The 16,650-nt window shown below is 35.4% G+C and overlaps 1 protein-coding gene across 3 annotated transcripts in view; it reads left to right on the top strand.

Moving 5' to 3' along the window:
- The window catches only part of MCTP1 (multiple C2 and transmembrane domain containing 1), a 476,028-nt gene that overhangs the window by 389,840 nt on the left and 69,538 nt on the right, over positions 1–16,650 (top strand). For all 3 annotated transcript variants that reach the window (XM_054688463.1, XM_054688462.1, XM_054688464.1), the window contains one exon: positions 12,996–13,049. In XM_054688463.1, the coding sequence (XP_054544438.1) occupies positions 12,996–13,049 (54 nt within the window). The remainder of the gene's footprint in view (positions 1–12,995; positions 13,050–16,650) is intronic.

Here is a 16,650-nt window from a genome sequence, read left to right as displayed (position 1 = left end):
ACTCTGTCTTCCAGTCTTTTTAAAAATGTATTTATGAATGTAAATGTATTATTACTGTTTGCTTATCATATGTACTTTGTTTTTTTACAAAAATTGAATCCCATTAAATCCTCTCTTAGTGTACCTACATTTTGTATTCAGCAACATATCTAGAAGTATCCCTCCAATTAGGGCAAAAACATGATTTTGAATGACTGCATAGTTCTCACCAGAGTGCAATGCATAGTGTACCTTCTAAATCTCTCATTTTTTAAATGATCACTTCAGTTTTGGTTTTTTTTTTTTACCATCTCAAACATACTGTAAAGAAAAACCTAAACAAATCTTTCAGCAGGTCTCTAGGAGATGTTCTTTGGCAAAATCCTTAAGGTAGAATATCTGGGTGAGAGTATATGCATTTTGAAGTTTTGATAATACTTATTTGTAATTAATCAGGCTTTTAATATTTTATACATTTATGCCTAGGTAACCACAAATTATCATTTTTTCTGGAATGCCACCTCTGACTTCCCTCTTATTCTTGCCACCTACCAGCATCCCACTTCTACCAACACCATCTCTCAGAGACTCAGTGAACCCACTTCTCTAAGTTCCCATGTCCCCTCACTGTATTGTAATACAGTAATATCCTCACCAGCCAGAGAGATTCTAACTGTTTCATTCATTTGTTTATCTAATCCTGGCACTAGTCAAGATGTCTCACACATAGTAGCATAATAGTTGCTCAAGAAAAGTTTGATGAATAAATGAATATTTTAGTCCCATTTTTCCAAATTAAAATATTGTCTAAATGTTATGCATAATTATAACCATTTAGCAAAACATACTGCACATATACGAGCACTGTACTAGCTGTTGTTCAAAGATGATTAGGGCCTGGTCCTGACCCAGAATAGTTAATGTTCTAGTGAGGAAAACAACAAAATTGAACACGTGAATATAGTAGCTGCCATGACAGAGACTGCTTATGGTATGCAGAGTGTGCAGTCAAGACACATTTTGATCATCTTGGATGTATATGTATGTGCTGCACTTGGAAAGAAAAGGGGGTTTATCTGACTGTGACCACAGCTTTTATTATTTTACCCTCAATCTGTCCCTTTCAGTCAGTAACTCCATGTTTGCCTTTAATACTTCTTCAGTTTATTGGTTATCCTTTTACTGTATTCTGAAACTGCAACTAAACTTCAAATTGGAAAGATGAAATTGTAAAATGGTAGAAGATAAGTGTTACCTGTACGTGACATGTCAGTGCCTATAGAGAAAGATGTAAAGGAAAACACTTCTATTTTTAAAAGTCAATTTACTAAAGATCTTTCTCACTGGAAGGCAGCCTTCTTGCTTTAGATCTATCAGGAGAGAGACTTAGAGTTTAAAGTTAGTGGTGGTTGCCACAGAACCCACCTGAACAGTTACTTTCAGATGTTAGCTCCCCAGTTTCTTCCTGAATCCCCTCCCATCTTGTTCAGCTTCTCCAAAAATGCCTCCAAGACTGTGAAAAGGGAAAACATATTCTTCATTATCAGGAAGGATTTCTTCCCTAGAATCTAGCTGCTTTTGTACCATATAAATTGTCTTGACAACTTTGAAGGGATCCTGAACATCTCACCCCCTGGTTTTCTCTTATTTGAGTCCTAGTTGGCCCTCGGTACCTCAGAAACTCATTGAAAAACCTGCAGCCTAAACTCCCTTCAAGGTTTTCCACAGATTCAAGGAATTCGCCTTCTAGATAGTTCTCCAAAGTGTCCAAACCTAGCATTTATAAGTCAACTCAATGACTTTATTATTTGTTTTCCTTCCAAGAGGTCTGCCCCCACAATTTCTCATTTCTGTAATTGGAGAGTGAGACATAGAAGAGAAAGAAGGGTATCCCCAGTTCTGGTCTCAGTTCTCAGGGTGGCTGTGTTTATTCTACCTATTTCTAGTGGTGCCCTATTTGCTCTTTCTCAATGATTTTGTTCTCTCCTTAACATACAAGGATCAAAACAAGGGCAGGAAGAGCATAAGGGTCTATGGTGATGGTGCACAGGTGAATTGGTGGAAATTCTATGGGCCTACACCTGATGTAAAATATATCTAAATAAAGACATTAATTTATTTAAAAAACATTATAGTAAGGAAGATAGGATGTAGGGCCAACAGAAGCGGACTCATGACCCGGTAACTAGTTTGTGTTACTTCTCTTGATCGTCATGCCTTGTGTGGTGGGTGGTGTTGGCAAAAGGTTTCATATGGTATTTGTGGAGACTTATTGTCCCTAGTTCACAAAGGTGACAGGAAATTGGAAGACCTCAATTAACAAACTAAAAGTGGAAACAAAATGATATGTCTTTATCTGCTAGCGGAAAATGTTTATAAATCAGAACTATTATTAGGAGTCCAATAACCCTGAGAGTTTTATAGTCATTATTTTTTCTTTTTTAGCATTGCATGGGCTACATTTTTCAAGAACATGCCAGCCTATACACAGAATCAGGATAGTACGTGTAGGTTACCAGACTAAAATTTCCTTCAAGGGAATTTTCTGTCATTTGTTACTGACTTTATTTCATCATGCAAGAAAAAGTAAACTACCATGCCATATCACTCACCTCAGACATAATTGAATAAATTGAATATTCTGTCGTATACTTAAATAAGGGAGGACAATTCACCTAAACCATGTTCCCAAATGAATTCCACTCCCATGAGCAACAGTATCTTGAAAATGAGTATTGCCAGGACCTGTCTCCAGCTGGTAGAGGTTAAGAACCCAAACTTTGAAATGAGGAGACTGGGATTAAATTCCAAGCTGCCTATTTGTCAGGTATGTGGATTTGTTGATGCTCCTAAGCATCAGTTTCCTTATCAATAAAATAGGTGTATTACTCAACTTGTTGCAGTCTGGTGGCCATTTAGGTGACATGTGATAAGCGTACAGTGTGTGATCAATAAATGACAATTAGGTGCCTGACCATGTATAAAACAGGACAAACAAGTACAATGGAGGTTTAAATATTGTAGAAGTCACTATCTCAAAGAGTTTCTTTGTAAGGCCTATTGAAGAGAATGATTTCCATGACCATGACTCCTTAATTTTGAGCTTGTAGACAAAAACTATAGCATTGCCACAGCAAGATTTTCCTGCTTATAATCCCCCTACTAGGCACTTGGAAGCCCCACAAAAATGAAAGCTCTATTTTTATCAACAAAAAAAGCAGATGAAGAAATTTCAGCAATCCTCTACAGATTAAAGCTTCGTGGGAACCAAACGTCACAGAAATACTATAAACATCTGCTATTCTGCAGACCATATCCATAGATAATTGAAAGAAATATTTTTCTTGATTGTTACAATACAAATCTGCACCCTGCACAGTGCATAAAGACAAAAGCCGACGGCATCAGAAGCAAAGAACAGAGCATTTCCCAGAAACCATCATTGAGTCCCAAAGCAAAATATTCCTTCCTAACAGCCTCACGCTAGATGTCGACTAAGAGAAAGAAAGGTAAACCTATACTAGCATACCATGCCTGGGCACAGGGACTAATTTTAATAAATCAGAATAGAACATGAAAATGTCAACTTAATCAAGCATTTAAATTTTATTAATCAAGCCTAATTTTTATGAGTGCAAATAATCACTGAAGCTGGACAAATTTGTTCTCGATTGCATCAGAAACATAATTTTAATATTTAATGGACTGATGAATTTAAATGGAGAATTATCTTTATGAAACATGCTCTTCATAATTTGCCATTAAATGAGAAATAAAAAAAATCAACATAAATCTTACATAAAGGTTATTTAACTAAATGTTGGTACTATAAATATTATAAATGCATTATGCACTAATTTAGCAATCACACAGTACACTACATAAAGCAGAAATGATAAGTGGATGAGGCAAGCGTTCCCTAGGATATGCAGCTCTTATGTGATATTGTAGGAAGCTCATGATAAAATGGTTACGGAGGTTTTGTGTGAGGTTTCGTGAACATTCTTTTCATTCAGGCTTTTATGCTACAATTCACCATTCACCATAGATATTCTTTCCTGTTGAAATGTAGGTTTAAACCCACACGAGCTTGTGTGTGTGTGTGTGTGTGTGTGTGTGTGTGAGAGAGAGAGAGAGAGAGAGAGAGAGAGAGAGAGAGAGAGAGAGAGAGAGAGAGGTGGTTATTCTTTACAAAAAAAATTAAAAAGTGTTTTATCAGTATTATTTATAGAAAAGTAGTAGGAGGAAAAAACTGAAGTTTTCTGACTATGATTTTTTGACATTCAAAACATGCTCCATTATTAAAGTTAGATTCTCTGACATAATGTTCTCAGGCCTCAAAATATTCTAGGCACAAGGGGGAAAAAAGAAAAAGAAAATGAAAAAAAAAAATCAAATTAGTGTCAGAATAGTTTTCTCTATAAATGTCTACCTATTTCCCTTACTCCCACCACTACCCCCAACATATTACTTATAACAGAGAGGAGTCAAACATAACAGAGCAGTTTGGTTCAAAAGTTTGGTAACATCTCCCAGATAAATGATTTTTTAAATTTTCAAATTCTATTCTTTAAAGGTTCCTATTCTTCTAAAAGTGTAGCATTTACCTGTATGACATGCACTAAACTATACTTTTATGTGAAAAGGAGCTTCTTGCCTATTGCAGTTTTAATGCTCCAAAACATAATTCATGGGGTTTGAGCAAATTACATTTCTGAGAAGATTGGACAAGATTGGAGGACATGGTTCTCCTACAGAGGTCATTGTCACCCCCTCTTCTTGCTCTGCAGAAAATGTTTTAAATATATATAATATGGATTCTTCATTAGACACTCAAAAAAGACGAATTCCTAAGGTCATTTTTAAATTTTGAAACATTTAAAATTGTGTCATTTTTGTAAGAAAAGTATAGTTCTGGAATGGAAATTTGATTTTATATAGAGAGGATGAACTACATAATTTTCTTTTTTATTTGATGTACAAAATTATGATTATTATGCTTATTATTAATGTACAAAAATGTTTTGCTTTGAGTACATTACATTTTATGAAAATAGACTAGTGTTAAGTTACCTTTTAATCTCATTTGCAAAGCACATTAAACAATTCAATTTTTTGGCCTCTTGTATACTTTTTTTCAACCTGACAAATAATACAGTTCCAAGAAAGCATTATTATTTATAAAGCACATTGTAGGTTAATAGTTGACCTATTTTCCCTACTGAGCTGGATTAATATGCAATATCCTAAAGACACCAAAATTAGCATTTTTCCCTGCAAGCAAAAAATACAATACATGGTAAAGCCTTTAGATGGAGACATAGTTCAAATAAACTCCAGAATTCTGTTCACAGTGCTTTGTATAAGAGTGAACATTTAAGAACACTGAGAAGGAAATATGAAAAGAAATTCATTTTAGATGCTTATACTGATTATAGAATTTATATTAGATATTGTTTAGCTTTTCTTAATGGAAGGGTTTTTCTGCATATTAAGCCGGCACTTAAAAAAATACAAGGTTACATACTCTTGACCAATAAAGTAAATTTACTGTCCTTGCACCTTACAGCAAACCATATTATACTGCAAATAAGAATGCTGTTGTTGATGATGCAGAATGCAGGCCGTATGTAATCAGTGGAATGCATCAAAAGTCATCTGATAGCCGCATTAAAGCCACATTTCCTATTAAGAATCAGACTAAATTACAACATGGCACTTCCTAGAATGAGTGGAGGAAATGCATTCTGCAAGAAGAAATAATTGTATTTGAGTGTCTCTGTAAAAATCAGGAAGTCTTTTAGCAGTAAGTAATAATGCTTTTCTTTTTAGTCTGCCTTCTTTTGTATTGCAATATATTCAGCCTCACTGGCAAGCCTATCACACTAATTATTATTACATCTAGTGGTTCAGTTATCTTGATGACTACTGTAGCTGAAATACTCCAAGGTCAAATTCTTAATAGCGTGAATCAAACTAAGCAGCCATCATACATACAGTTGCTTTTGAGATATACTAGATGAAGCAATGTATCCCAGACCTGTTTATGAGTCTTATTATTCTCACAAATGTGGAGTAAATTATATGTACAGTTTAATTGCACCATTCATTTTGCAAAAATTCCTTCTTAAAAATCTTGTAAGAAGCAGGTGTCCTGTTGTGAAAATGACAGCACAAGCACACCTATAATGATCTTATTGACACAGAAGTCTTCAACCTGACCTTTGCTACTTTCCAGTGATTCGAAATAATCTGAGTGATTATATCCATTTCTCAATCCACAGATACTCACTGATTTCATATTATACTTACATGTGAACTACCCCAGTGGCACACAAATGTATGCTCTGCTTGGGTTTGCACATACAACATGGTATAAATGAACTCCAGACCTTGTTGAAGAATACTGTTCTCCCCAAATTCCTCCATATCTCTATGGTGGAAATAGGCATTTAGTTTGTAATGTGTCCAAATTTAAGCATCTGTACACATTTGGATGTTCTATGAATATGAAATCAAATATGAAACTTCTTTCTTTTGTGACAATTTTCTTTCTTTAATTTTTTAACATTGCAGTTGCACATCTGGACAGCAGTAATTTCTTCTTTAATTTAAATGTGTTGCTTTTTTATAGACCATGTTTGAGTAAAGCAATTTGAATTGTGCAACGATTCATTCTGAACATAGCAAAACATCCATTTAATTTGAAGATTATTTCCAAGGGAAAAAGTAAACATACAAAAGAAACTGGTTTGTGTCCATTTTGATTTTCAAGGGTTTTGGGTTTTGTGATACTCATAGTTACAAGGGTCATATAACCAAGGTTCTTTTGATTATATTTTGCTTAAAGAGATATAAGTAAGTGGGAGATTTTATCCCTGGGAAAATAATAGTCTGAAGTGGTTTAAAAATTATTCATAGACCTTTTAACCTACTTCTGTTTCTTTAGTTTTAAAACATGAACCCACAACTTAGTATTAAAAAGCAATAATTAGTATCCAAAGCCCCATGATGATTTTAATAATGAGACTTAGCTAAATCCACTTTTCCCCATGCTTTCATTGTCTTGGTGTTCTTCTCTGCATCCTTTTGGGCCCCTTTCTCATATATCTTTGCCTGGTGGAATAACTCTAAATATGTTATTGTATTTTTACTCAGAATACCAACACCATTCTTATTATTTTCAGCTGAATAAAATTTCATTTCCTTGCAGATCATAGTGTTTAGTTGTATTAAATTCTAATTAAAAGTCTTATGATATTAAAAGGGCTCCTATACAACTTTACAAAATATATAGATCATGTGGATATAATTTTGCTCCATTTTGAAAGTGGAATTCTAAATACACAGACTCATAGGATATTTTGTATGTTAATGACAAATGTTCAGCAAATATTGAATATGAAGGAAGAAATATTAAGCTTTTAAAAATAATGTTATCTGCTTATTCTTTGGCTATAATGTAGCTGGCATGCTGCTTTTGGGGCTGTCTACGTGTGTTTTTTAAAATGTCATCTTTATTAGTATTACATTCAAGGAATAGTACCAAGAATCAGTTTCTTTCAAGACCTTCCTCCAGTGTGTGGCATATAAGTCTGTGACGAGCGACATTACAGAAGGTCATGTCACTTTTAACTGCTTGCATTACATCTTTCTGATTTCCCTAGTGCCCTTCCTTTGTTTGATTAATACTACTTGCTTTCAAGCAAGGTATCAGAAAGCATAATTTGGAAAGAGAATTCGAGAGCCGATTGGAGATATGCCCCCTCAAGAAAAAAAGAAACAGAAAACAAGTTTGTAAAAATATATCTTTTGTGACACATGCATTTTCCTTCACTCATTTTATTATCCTCAAGGAGATCCTACCTTTTTGTCATTAAATTATTACTGGCCAATGGTGGGTCAACTGGACTTGTGCACTTGAAAACAAACTATGTAGTCCTTATTTGACTTTATTTGAAGGGGAAAGAGATGGAATTTGAGACTAGAACTACTTTATTTTATTTGTTTTCCTTAGTTAAGTGTTAAACTCCAGCAGTTTCTTTCTAAATACTAGGTGTTATTTGAGTTCTCTGGGAAAGGTTGCAATTTTGTGCAGTCATTAAATGCAATTCAGTGTTCTATACAGTTTGTTTTTAAAAGCAAACTTTGCAGTTTCTGTAGGCATTGAATTTGGTTAGGGCTCATGAGTCCAAGCATAGCCCAGCTTCTGAGACACTCTTGCCTTCAAACCTTTTCCTTTCATTAGACCATTGAAGTTTGAAAACTAGTTGTGAAATAATTATCATTTCAATTGAGAAGCTGTATCCACCCCTCTAACTGTGTCCTTCTATCTGTTTCCTAGTGTCAGTGAAACATGAACCAGAATTTTGTATGTCATTAAGAACGCTGAATATTTTTCCAGGAAAAATAAATAGTATATATTTGTATAGATTTGAACATATAACCCCTGGAGCAGATACAAAGATGTAAACCTACTTTACCTCAATAAACATAATTTAAATATATATGTGTGTGCATAATTTTCACAATTAATGTTTAAAATCATGTTAAATTGATATTTTTGTCACTAGTCAACATTTTTGAGTACCTACTTCAGTGTAGGAATTGTGCTGAGCACTTTAAATACATTAATCAAGGCTGTGGGAAATGTATTCCTATTACCTCCATTTGCCAAGGTACCTTTAACTTCACCTGAGCAAAATGTAGTAGAGGGATGCATTCTGAAGCAGCTTAATGGTATCAATAGGAAACCATCTGTATTATAAATCCTCCTTGTAGATGTTTACGGTCTAACATTAAAAAGACACTGGAGTAGGGGGAAAGCCCTCACTAGAGCTCTAAAACACAACACAAAGGCCTCCAACTAACACAACACTTTTCTGCCAAATGTAAAAGCAAATGGTTGTATTGGGTGGTTCCGGCTGCACATTTGTGGAGCAATTGTGCGTAGCCAATTACCCGCTTGTGCAGGGTAAGAACAATTTGGGTTTTGCAAGTGAAGAATCTGATTCTATACATCTATTTGAATCATTCTTTTTCAACCTCAGAAAATTAACTAGAAGGAAGTAGAGACCTCTAAATCCTAACATAAAGGTTAAATATTTATGGTTTCTCTTTCCAGGCAAATACTTGAAAGCATTATAAATACTTGCTTTTATTAATCTGCACCTTTCTAGGTGAGCTAGTTTGGTCCTGCAAGAGAAATGATAGACACTTTACCAAAAAGTCTACTCAAACATACAAAGAATAGGTGATGCATTTACTCTATAAACATATATTTCTTGAGCATCTGTTCTATATATTATATGAAACCCGCTAGGCACAATCTGACACCGTTCTGCTTTTTAGCATCTACAGTATCATGGTAAGTTCTGAAGAGGGGAGGCATAACATACATTCTTAATGGATACTAGCTAAAATATTGAGTTTATGCACAGGAATAAAAGTGTAGTGTTTATCTTATTTTCTTTGACCTAGTTAATATATAATTCTACATGGGTAATTTTTGCAAAAATCATCTGCTCTAAGGTTTATCAGTTCCAACATTTTGTATACCTCCAATATGGGAAGGTGTATTATTTATTAAAAAGAAAATAAATAATAATGTCTGAATTTAAAAATTAAACTGAATGTAAAATTCAAAACATTATTTTTTAAGAGATACAAAATAGCAGTCACTTAAAAAGTATTGTGAGGGTTAGGCGAAATCTTTTTTAAAAATTTTATCTTTAAATGCAAAATACACATAACAAAATTTTCATCTTAATCTTTTTTTTTACTTAGATAACATTGGCATACAATACTGTATATGATTAAAGATCTAGCATCATATGTCCTTCAGGTATATGTTACCACACCCTCAGCACCAAGGCACTAAAAGTCTTCTCCCACAAACCATCACACCCCCTCCTGGCTGTGCTCCCTCTACCCCATAACCTTAATTCCACAGTCAGATTTATAGGGTTGGTTTTGGTTTGGCTTTATCTTACCCTTTGTTTTGTTCTCTATATTCCACATCCGAGTGAAATAATATGGAGTTGGTCTTTCTCTTTCTGACTTATTTCATTGAAATAATCCCTCCAGTTCCATCTAACTCATCACAAAAGGCAAGCATTCATCTTTTCTTTTATATAGCTGTGTTGTAGTATTCCATTATGCTTATAAACCACACCTTCCTAATCCACTCATCTGTCCTTGGGCACTTAGGTTGTGTCCATGACTTGGCTATTATAAATAATGCTGCAATGAAAATATGAGTGCATATGTCCCATCAAATTAGTGTTTTGCATTCTTTAAACAGATACCTAGTAGTAGAATTGCTGGATCACATTATAAATCTATTTTTAACATGTTTAGAAACCTCCATACTGTTTTCTATAGGAGCTAGACCAGTCTACATATTCACCAACAGTATATAAGGGTTTCTTTTTTTGCCACATCCTTACCAACCCTTGTTGTTTCTGGTCTTTTTGATATGGATCATTCTCACAGGTGTGAGGTGGTATCTTATGTGGTTTTGATTTGCATTTCTCTGACAATAAGTGATGAGAATATTTTCATGTGCTTGTTGGCCATCTGTATATCTTCTTTGGAGAAGGGTCTATTAATCGTGTTAAATGTACAGTTCAGCAGTGCTGAGAATATTCATATTGTGTAACCAATACCTAGAACTTGTTCTTGCAAAAAGAAAACTCTGTAGCTGTTAAACAAGGTATATTATTTTGATGCAACACAATATACCAAAATAGTGTGGCTGCTTTTCCAATTGAAATTTCCACCACAAATACCCCAATTTGGAATAACCTGGCATATATCACCTCAATTATACATTGTCAGTATTAGTATCTGTACATTTATGATGTGAATACATCAGAATTTGAGTAAATTCAGACTTATCATGAAGGGTTAACAGGTGGTCCCCATTTAGACTCCACTGAACTTTAACCTTCTTGAGGGCTAATATGAGTGTAGATGAAGTATCAATGCATTACTCCTCTTTATATTCCAGTAGCCAGCAGTCTGTGCTCTGGCAGGGTGTTAATAATAACTGCTTACGGAGTGGTTGAATACGTTATAGTTAGAATGTCAACTAAGACTGAATTGCTTTGTATGTTCCAAAAATAAGTGTAAACTCAACAAATTCTTTAAATCACATGATTGTACTACTGTGGTTCTTTTGAAATGCTGAATATCCAAATGAAAGACCACAACATCATACCATTTAATAGAAGATTTAAAGCATGACATTAAATTAGGAACAATCTCATAGGTTGTCAGATGCTTTTGGTTATATATCAGTTCATGAGACCCGGAGGTTTCTTTTAGGTTCTTCTTTTCAATCAGTGAATATTTTTTTTTTTTTATAGAGGCATGTTTATTTATTTATTTATTTATTTATTTATTTATTTTGTTTGTTTGTTTGTTTTGTTTACACATGCACTGGGTACAGCCAGAAGCACGGGAGGGTGAGAGAATTCACCAGAGCCAGAGCGGGGAGCAGAGCAGGCAGAAGGACCGGAGTACACTGCTGAGGGGAGCAGCGGGCGGCAGGAGAGGTCTGCGCGCCATGTGGGACCCTCCTCTGGTGGCCGGGGAGCAGCCGGGGATCGAACCAGCGCCATAGAGGCCGCGGACAGGTTCGCAACCCAGCGCTCAACCGCTGTGCCACCGGGGAGGCCCTCAATCAGTGAATGTTTTTAGAATACTTGAGAAAAATTATTAAAATAACTGAAAGAGGAGGATCAGATATAAGTCTTTGTGTAATATAGTCTTAGTTATTGAAGTTTTTGCAAATAGCATAGTCATGTCTGTATCATTAAGCCACATGAAAGAAGGGCTTCTGTCTTCAAAAGTTAAAAATTTTGAGAAAAGTTTCTTTTTAAAAATTTGATAACCATGTTTATTCAGAGATACAAAGATACAGATACAGACTAGATAAAGAAATAAAATCACGACCAGAATTATAAATTATTTCAAATGCCATGAATACAATCGTAAGTTGATCCTTACCAGTATAACAATACCCCTCATCCAAAAGTTTTTAAGATTTCTGGTTTCCATGGAGTCTTATGTGTATGTATACATGTGCAGATGACTTTATTTTGGCTTTATAAGCTATAATGAAATACTCAAAACAGAATAAAGTCTCATTCAGGTACCTGCAGCTATATATTGATTGGGGCAAAAGGAAGTTTTTTGGCAAATTCAAAATGTCTAATCCATTCTGCTGAAGTAAGTAAACTAAGAACCATTAACAAACTGCACACATATCCACACACATGGTTTATGTATACATATTGTGCACATTTAATTAATGACTCCATTGCTATTCTCTTTCAATAATGTCCATTCTTACCATTCTCATGTTATCCTTATGTAAAACCTCAGGAGTATTAAAATTAGTTTCAGGAAATCTACAAAGTCATAAAAGTCATATAGGCCATACAGAGATCATCAGGAGTTGACATTATACAAAAGAAGTAAAATTTTGAGCCGGGAAAGCTATTGTTAGTTGTATTCATAGACCACCAGCATGAATCAATGAACATATATAGATTTTTATCTTACAGTTTGGTTAAATGTAACTCAGAAATAGTAGAGCTGGGTGGGGGGGGGGGGTGGCGGGAAGAAATAGCAGAGCTGTTTTCTGCTTTGTTACCTAGCTCCAAATTTAAAGTGCCTGATTAATACAAACGTTGGAATAGTAAAAGAGAAATGTTCTGATTTACAACAATGCCTCAAATGAATGTTAGTTTATCTTATACATATTTCACATTCCTTAAGTTGTCACAGAACATTTCACACAAATTGGGTTCCCCTGACTGGGATTCTGTTCCCTTGTTTAATCAATTAAAGGTATAGCATTTTCCTAATCTCTATCTCTAGATCAAATACTCCCTCTCAGCGCATCTGTTTCGAATGTTAATAAAGTTTTCATTTCCAAAAGGTTTAAAATGACAGAACAAAATTCTCTCCTTTAAGAGCATGAAAATGACTTCTGTTTCTGTCTGCAGGTAGTGGAGGACATGCTGGAGGACGAGGAGGAGGAAGATGACAAAGATGACAAGGTAATTATCTTTCCCAGCACTTGGGTACCTGGGGATGGGGAAATGTAGACATGACACTGTTTTCACAGACAGTTAAAAAAAGGAGTTGAAGTGTTTGAGTCCAGAAAATTGGACAGTGCTGTTTATCATCCTAACAATGCCACTGCATGTTGCAAAGAGGGAGAGAGGGCTATAAATCCTCTCCGCTTTTGTCCAGAGCTTGGTCAAATATTTTTCTGCCAGGAGCCAAAAAAAAAAAAATAATTCAGCTTGTCTGGAACTTGATAGCTCTCGTGAAGATAACAGCAGTGACAACTGTTTTTGAAGGGCAAAAATTTGTCCTATCTTGAGTAATACAAATCGGGCTACACTTTGGGGGAAGAGAGAAGTGAGAAAATAGCAGCCTGCATGTTGAACATGGAAATTGTCATCTGTAAGTCTTGGAGAATTTCTCAGCAAAGGAACACATGTGTGCAGAGGGCTCCAGAGGAGATTTAAATAATCCCAGTGGTCCCTGCCCTTGCATAGCCTGGGAATGGTCTCATGGCACCTCAGTCAGGAAAGCAATTCAGAAAGCTCATGTTTCGATTGTTAGTTGACTTGGGGATGGTGACCACGGTAAAAAACAGCTAGTTTCTGGGAGTGCTTGGATTGGTTGTCCCCTGGGGAGATGGGCCAACTGGAGGAAAGAATTAGATGACCTTGCACCAAGGCAGCAGTGAGTGTCTGGAATAGGAGGAATAGCTTTCTATGGCAAGTCAGATAGCGATGTTGGTTTATTGTCATTTGGGGACATTTCTAGATCAAAGATTTTTAAAAGTCCTGGGGTGAAATTGGAAGGGGGAAGGAGGGCGAGAGACCAGCATTCATTAGTAACACACTGTTTGGCATATAAAACTTGAAAATGACCTTCACCAGAATCTATCTGACTTCTGTTATAGTAACAGTGAAAATTTTTGAAGGGGAAAAACAATGATTCTTAATTTATGCCCTTGACCTTTGATTCTAGTAGAAATGTACAGTTAAAACCCTCTGTAAGAATCTGAGTGCTGGAAGCAAGCATTGGAAATGTCAAAAATAAAAAAAAATCAACAGTGATTAGTTAACTTCTCAAATGATTTTTTTTCCTGTCTAATAATCAATGCTAGAAAGAAAATGAAAACATGCATGTCACATACACACATTTTCTCTCTTCTAGTACCGTTGCAAACATTTTTAAATGAATGAAGATTTGTTATGAATTCTTTCTCCTATACATCACTTAGTCATTAACAACATTATCAAACATACACTAACAAAATCTCCTCCCTGCAAAAACACATATGTGCTTGTTTTTTAATGTTCAATAACATAAGCATACACTTCTGGCAAAAATGATATGATTTATTGTTAAGGTCAGTAGTAGAGCTGTAGAGAGCTTGTATTTTAACTCAACATGCCAGCTCTGAATCATCATTTCTCTGCTGATAAACACTGAGCTGCCATCCATTTATGACCATTTTTCCCTTGCTTGTTGCTGCTTTATTATTAAAGCCACCATAAAGATCCATTCCAGCAGCAGGCGTTTCCCCAGAAATGTTAATAAATGGAAGCCCCTTAGTGAAGTCTAGTACTTCAATGCCCCTGCTTGAAGTCAACCTCTATTTTTTTTTATTGTTGATATCTTTGTTTTTTGCCAGCTTGTTGATATTCTATACCACTAACCTCCCCTTTCTGGCCACTTTTTTTTAATAGTGAGGATGTTAGAAGTGGGAAACAAACATCACACCTGTTTAGCCAGCTCACCAAAACATAGATGTCAGGTCGGACATACCAGGGTGGAATAACACCAAAACTCTGGAGTGGCATCTGTTGTAACCTAGTGTTTGGTTGTCTGAAATGGACACTGGTCTTAACACATTTTCAGATGTAGTTACCAAAGTTGACTGAAAGTAAGTGCTTAAATTACTGTGTGAGTTCAACTGTATTCTTCTGCACAGAATGCGGACAGTATACCTTCCATTTGGAAGGATTGTGAGCCTATTTTCATATTGCAACACTTTATTTGAATGATTTTTTTAAAAAATATTTTTCTTCTTTTAACTTATAACGCAACTGACAACATAAAAATCATATCTGAACAAATAGGAAAATTGAAAATGCAGTAATTTACAATACACTCTTCAGGGCTTGCATAATAGAGGAAAAACTGTTGAGTGGACTTTTTGAATTATAAGGTTTTACTATAAGAATGGAGATAGGAAAGACCCGTCAAGCTTCCATTTTTCAGCTTCCATTTCTTGACTGGCTCTCACAGCAGTGTTACAAGTCTTGGCTATCAGTGTGCCCGAATGGGAGAAGGGTAATTTCCTACTTTAAAAAATTCATTGGTTCCTCTATTTAAAGTTTGTGTATAGAGTCATGCGTAATGGAATTTCATGAGAAAACAAATGTGGTTTTTGCCATACGAGCAGGTACTGACCTCTAGCTCTCATTATTTCTCTGTTTTCTCATATGGTATAATAGTGGGGTCAGGTCAGTGGGTCCTCTTATAGGATAAAAGTAAAAAAGATTAATAAATGTGCCAAAGCCTCACTTTAATTGAACCTGAAGCATATGTTGCAAGTATGTAAAATATGTCCCAGATGTTTCACCAGGGCTAGTGTCTTGGCTTTCCCTGATTACCGCAAGGCAGCTATTAGTCCTATAACCTTTGGACTTGGGGGTAAATGGGGTATTACGTGGCTCACAATGAGAGCACCTGTTTTCCATTCAGCAAAGACCCCTGGCAGGCTTTGCCTAAGCCTACCCATATGTTTTCACTTAGCAGATTGTTGGGCGATTATGAAAAGTGTCTTTCTTTAGAGCCAGCATTGATATTAGTCACTCACAATGAAAGGGCAAATCATTGGCTACTTGACAAGGTCCGTGTGGGCACCCACTGAAGTTGTTTATTTCATTTGAGCTTTGAATATTTTCCCTCTGCATAATTATATGAATGACAAAGACACAGGTAGACGAAGTTGAAGTTGAAGCAGACGATTCCTTAACGTGATGGTTTAGTAATGGCTTTTCTTTAGTGTGGATTTTAGCACCTGGGAAGATTTGGGTTAAAGTTGGCAAAAGCTAAATTATGACTTACCTGGATTCTCAGAGTTTGTCCAGATGATGGCTTTTTGAGTATTTTTTTCCATGAGTTCTTCCTTTTTTATTAAAATAGTTGATCATTATTCAGGCTAGGGTTTGTGATCTTCAGACTTACTCTCCATTCTAAAATCTATTGTCCACATTTGCTTAAATCTAAAATAAGATGACTTCTCTCTTCATCCATTCCTATGGTTTTCACAAAGGCAGAGAATATGAGTTTTAAATGGCAAGTGGTAGTCGTGAATCATTGACTTTTTAATATTTTCATTTATCTGCCGTATATAGTAGCACTATGTTAAGCTGTGCCGGGGTTGAAATTTTTCCTGAACTAAATGTTAAAAAGATGTCATACTGCTAAATGTTAAAAAGATGTCTTCAGTCTCCTCTGTTGTAGAGCATTCTCTCAGTCATCCACCTCAAAGTCAGTTTGATCTGAATTTTGATCTGACACCAAATCCTGCCTTTGTAGCTAATAGAATACCTTAGTAAATAAGGT

The sequence above is a fragment of the Talpa occidentalis genome, unplaced genomic scaffold (assembly GCF_014898055.3).
Source record: "Talpa occidentalis isolate TD23 unplaced genomic scaffold, MPIMG_talOcc4v2.1 talOcc4.6, whole genome shotgun sequence".
NCBI classification, from domain to species: Eukaryota; Metazoa; Chordata; class Mammalia; order Eulipotyphla; family Talpidae; genus Talpa; species Talpa occidentalis.
The sequence above is the reverse complement of the archived record's forward strand: the minus strand, read 5'-3'. Positions and strand labels throughout refer to the sequence as shown.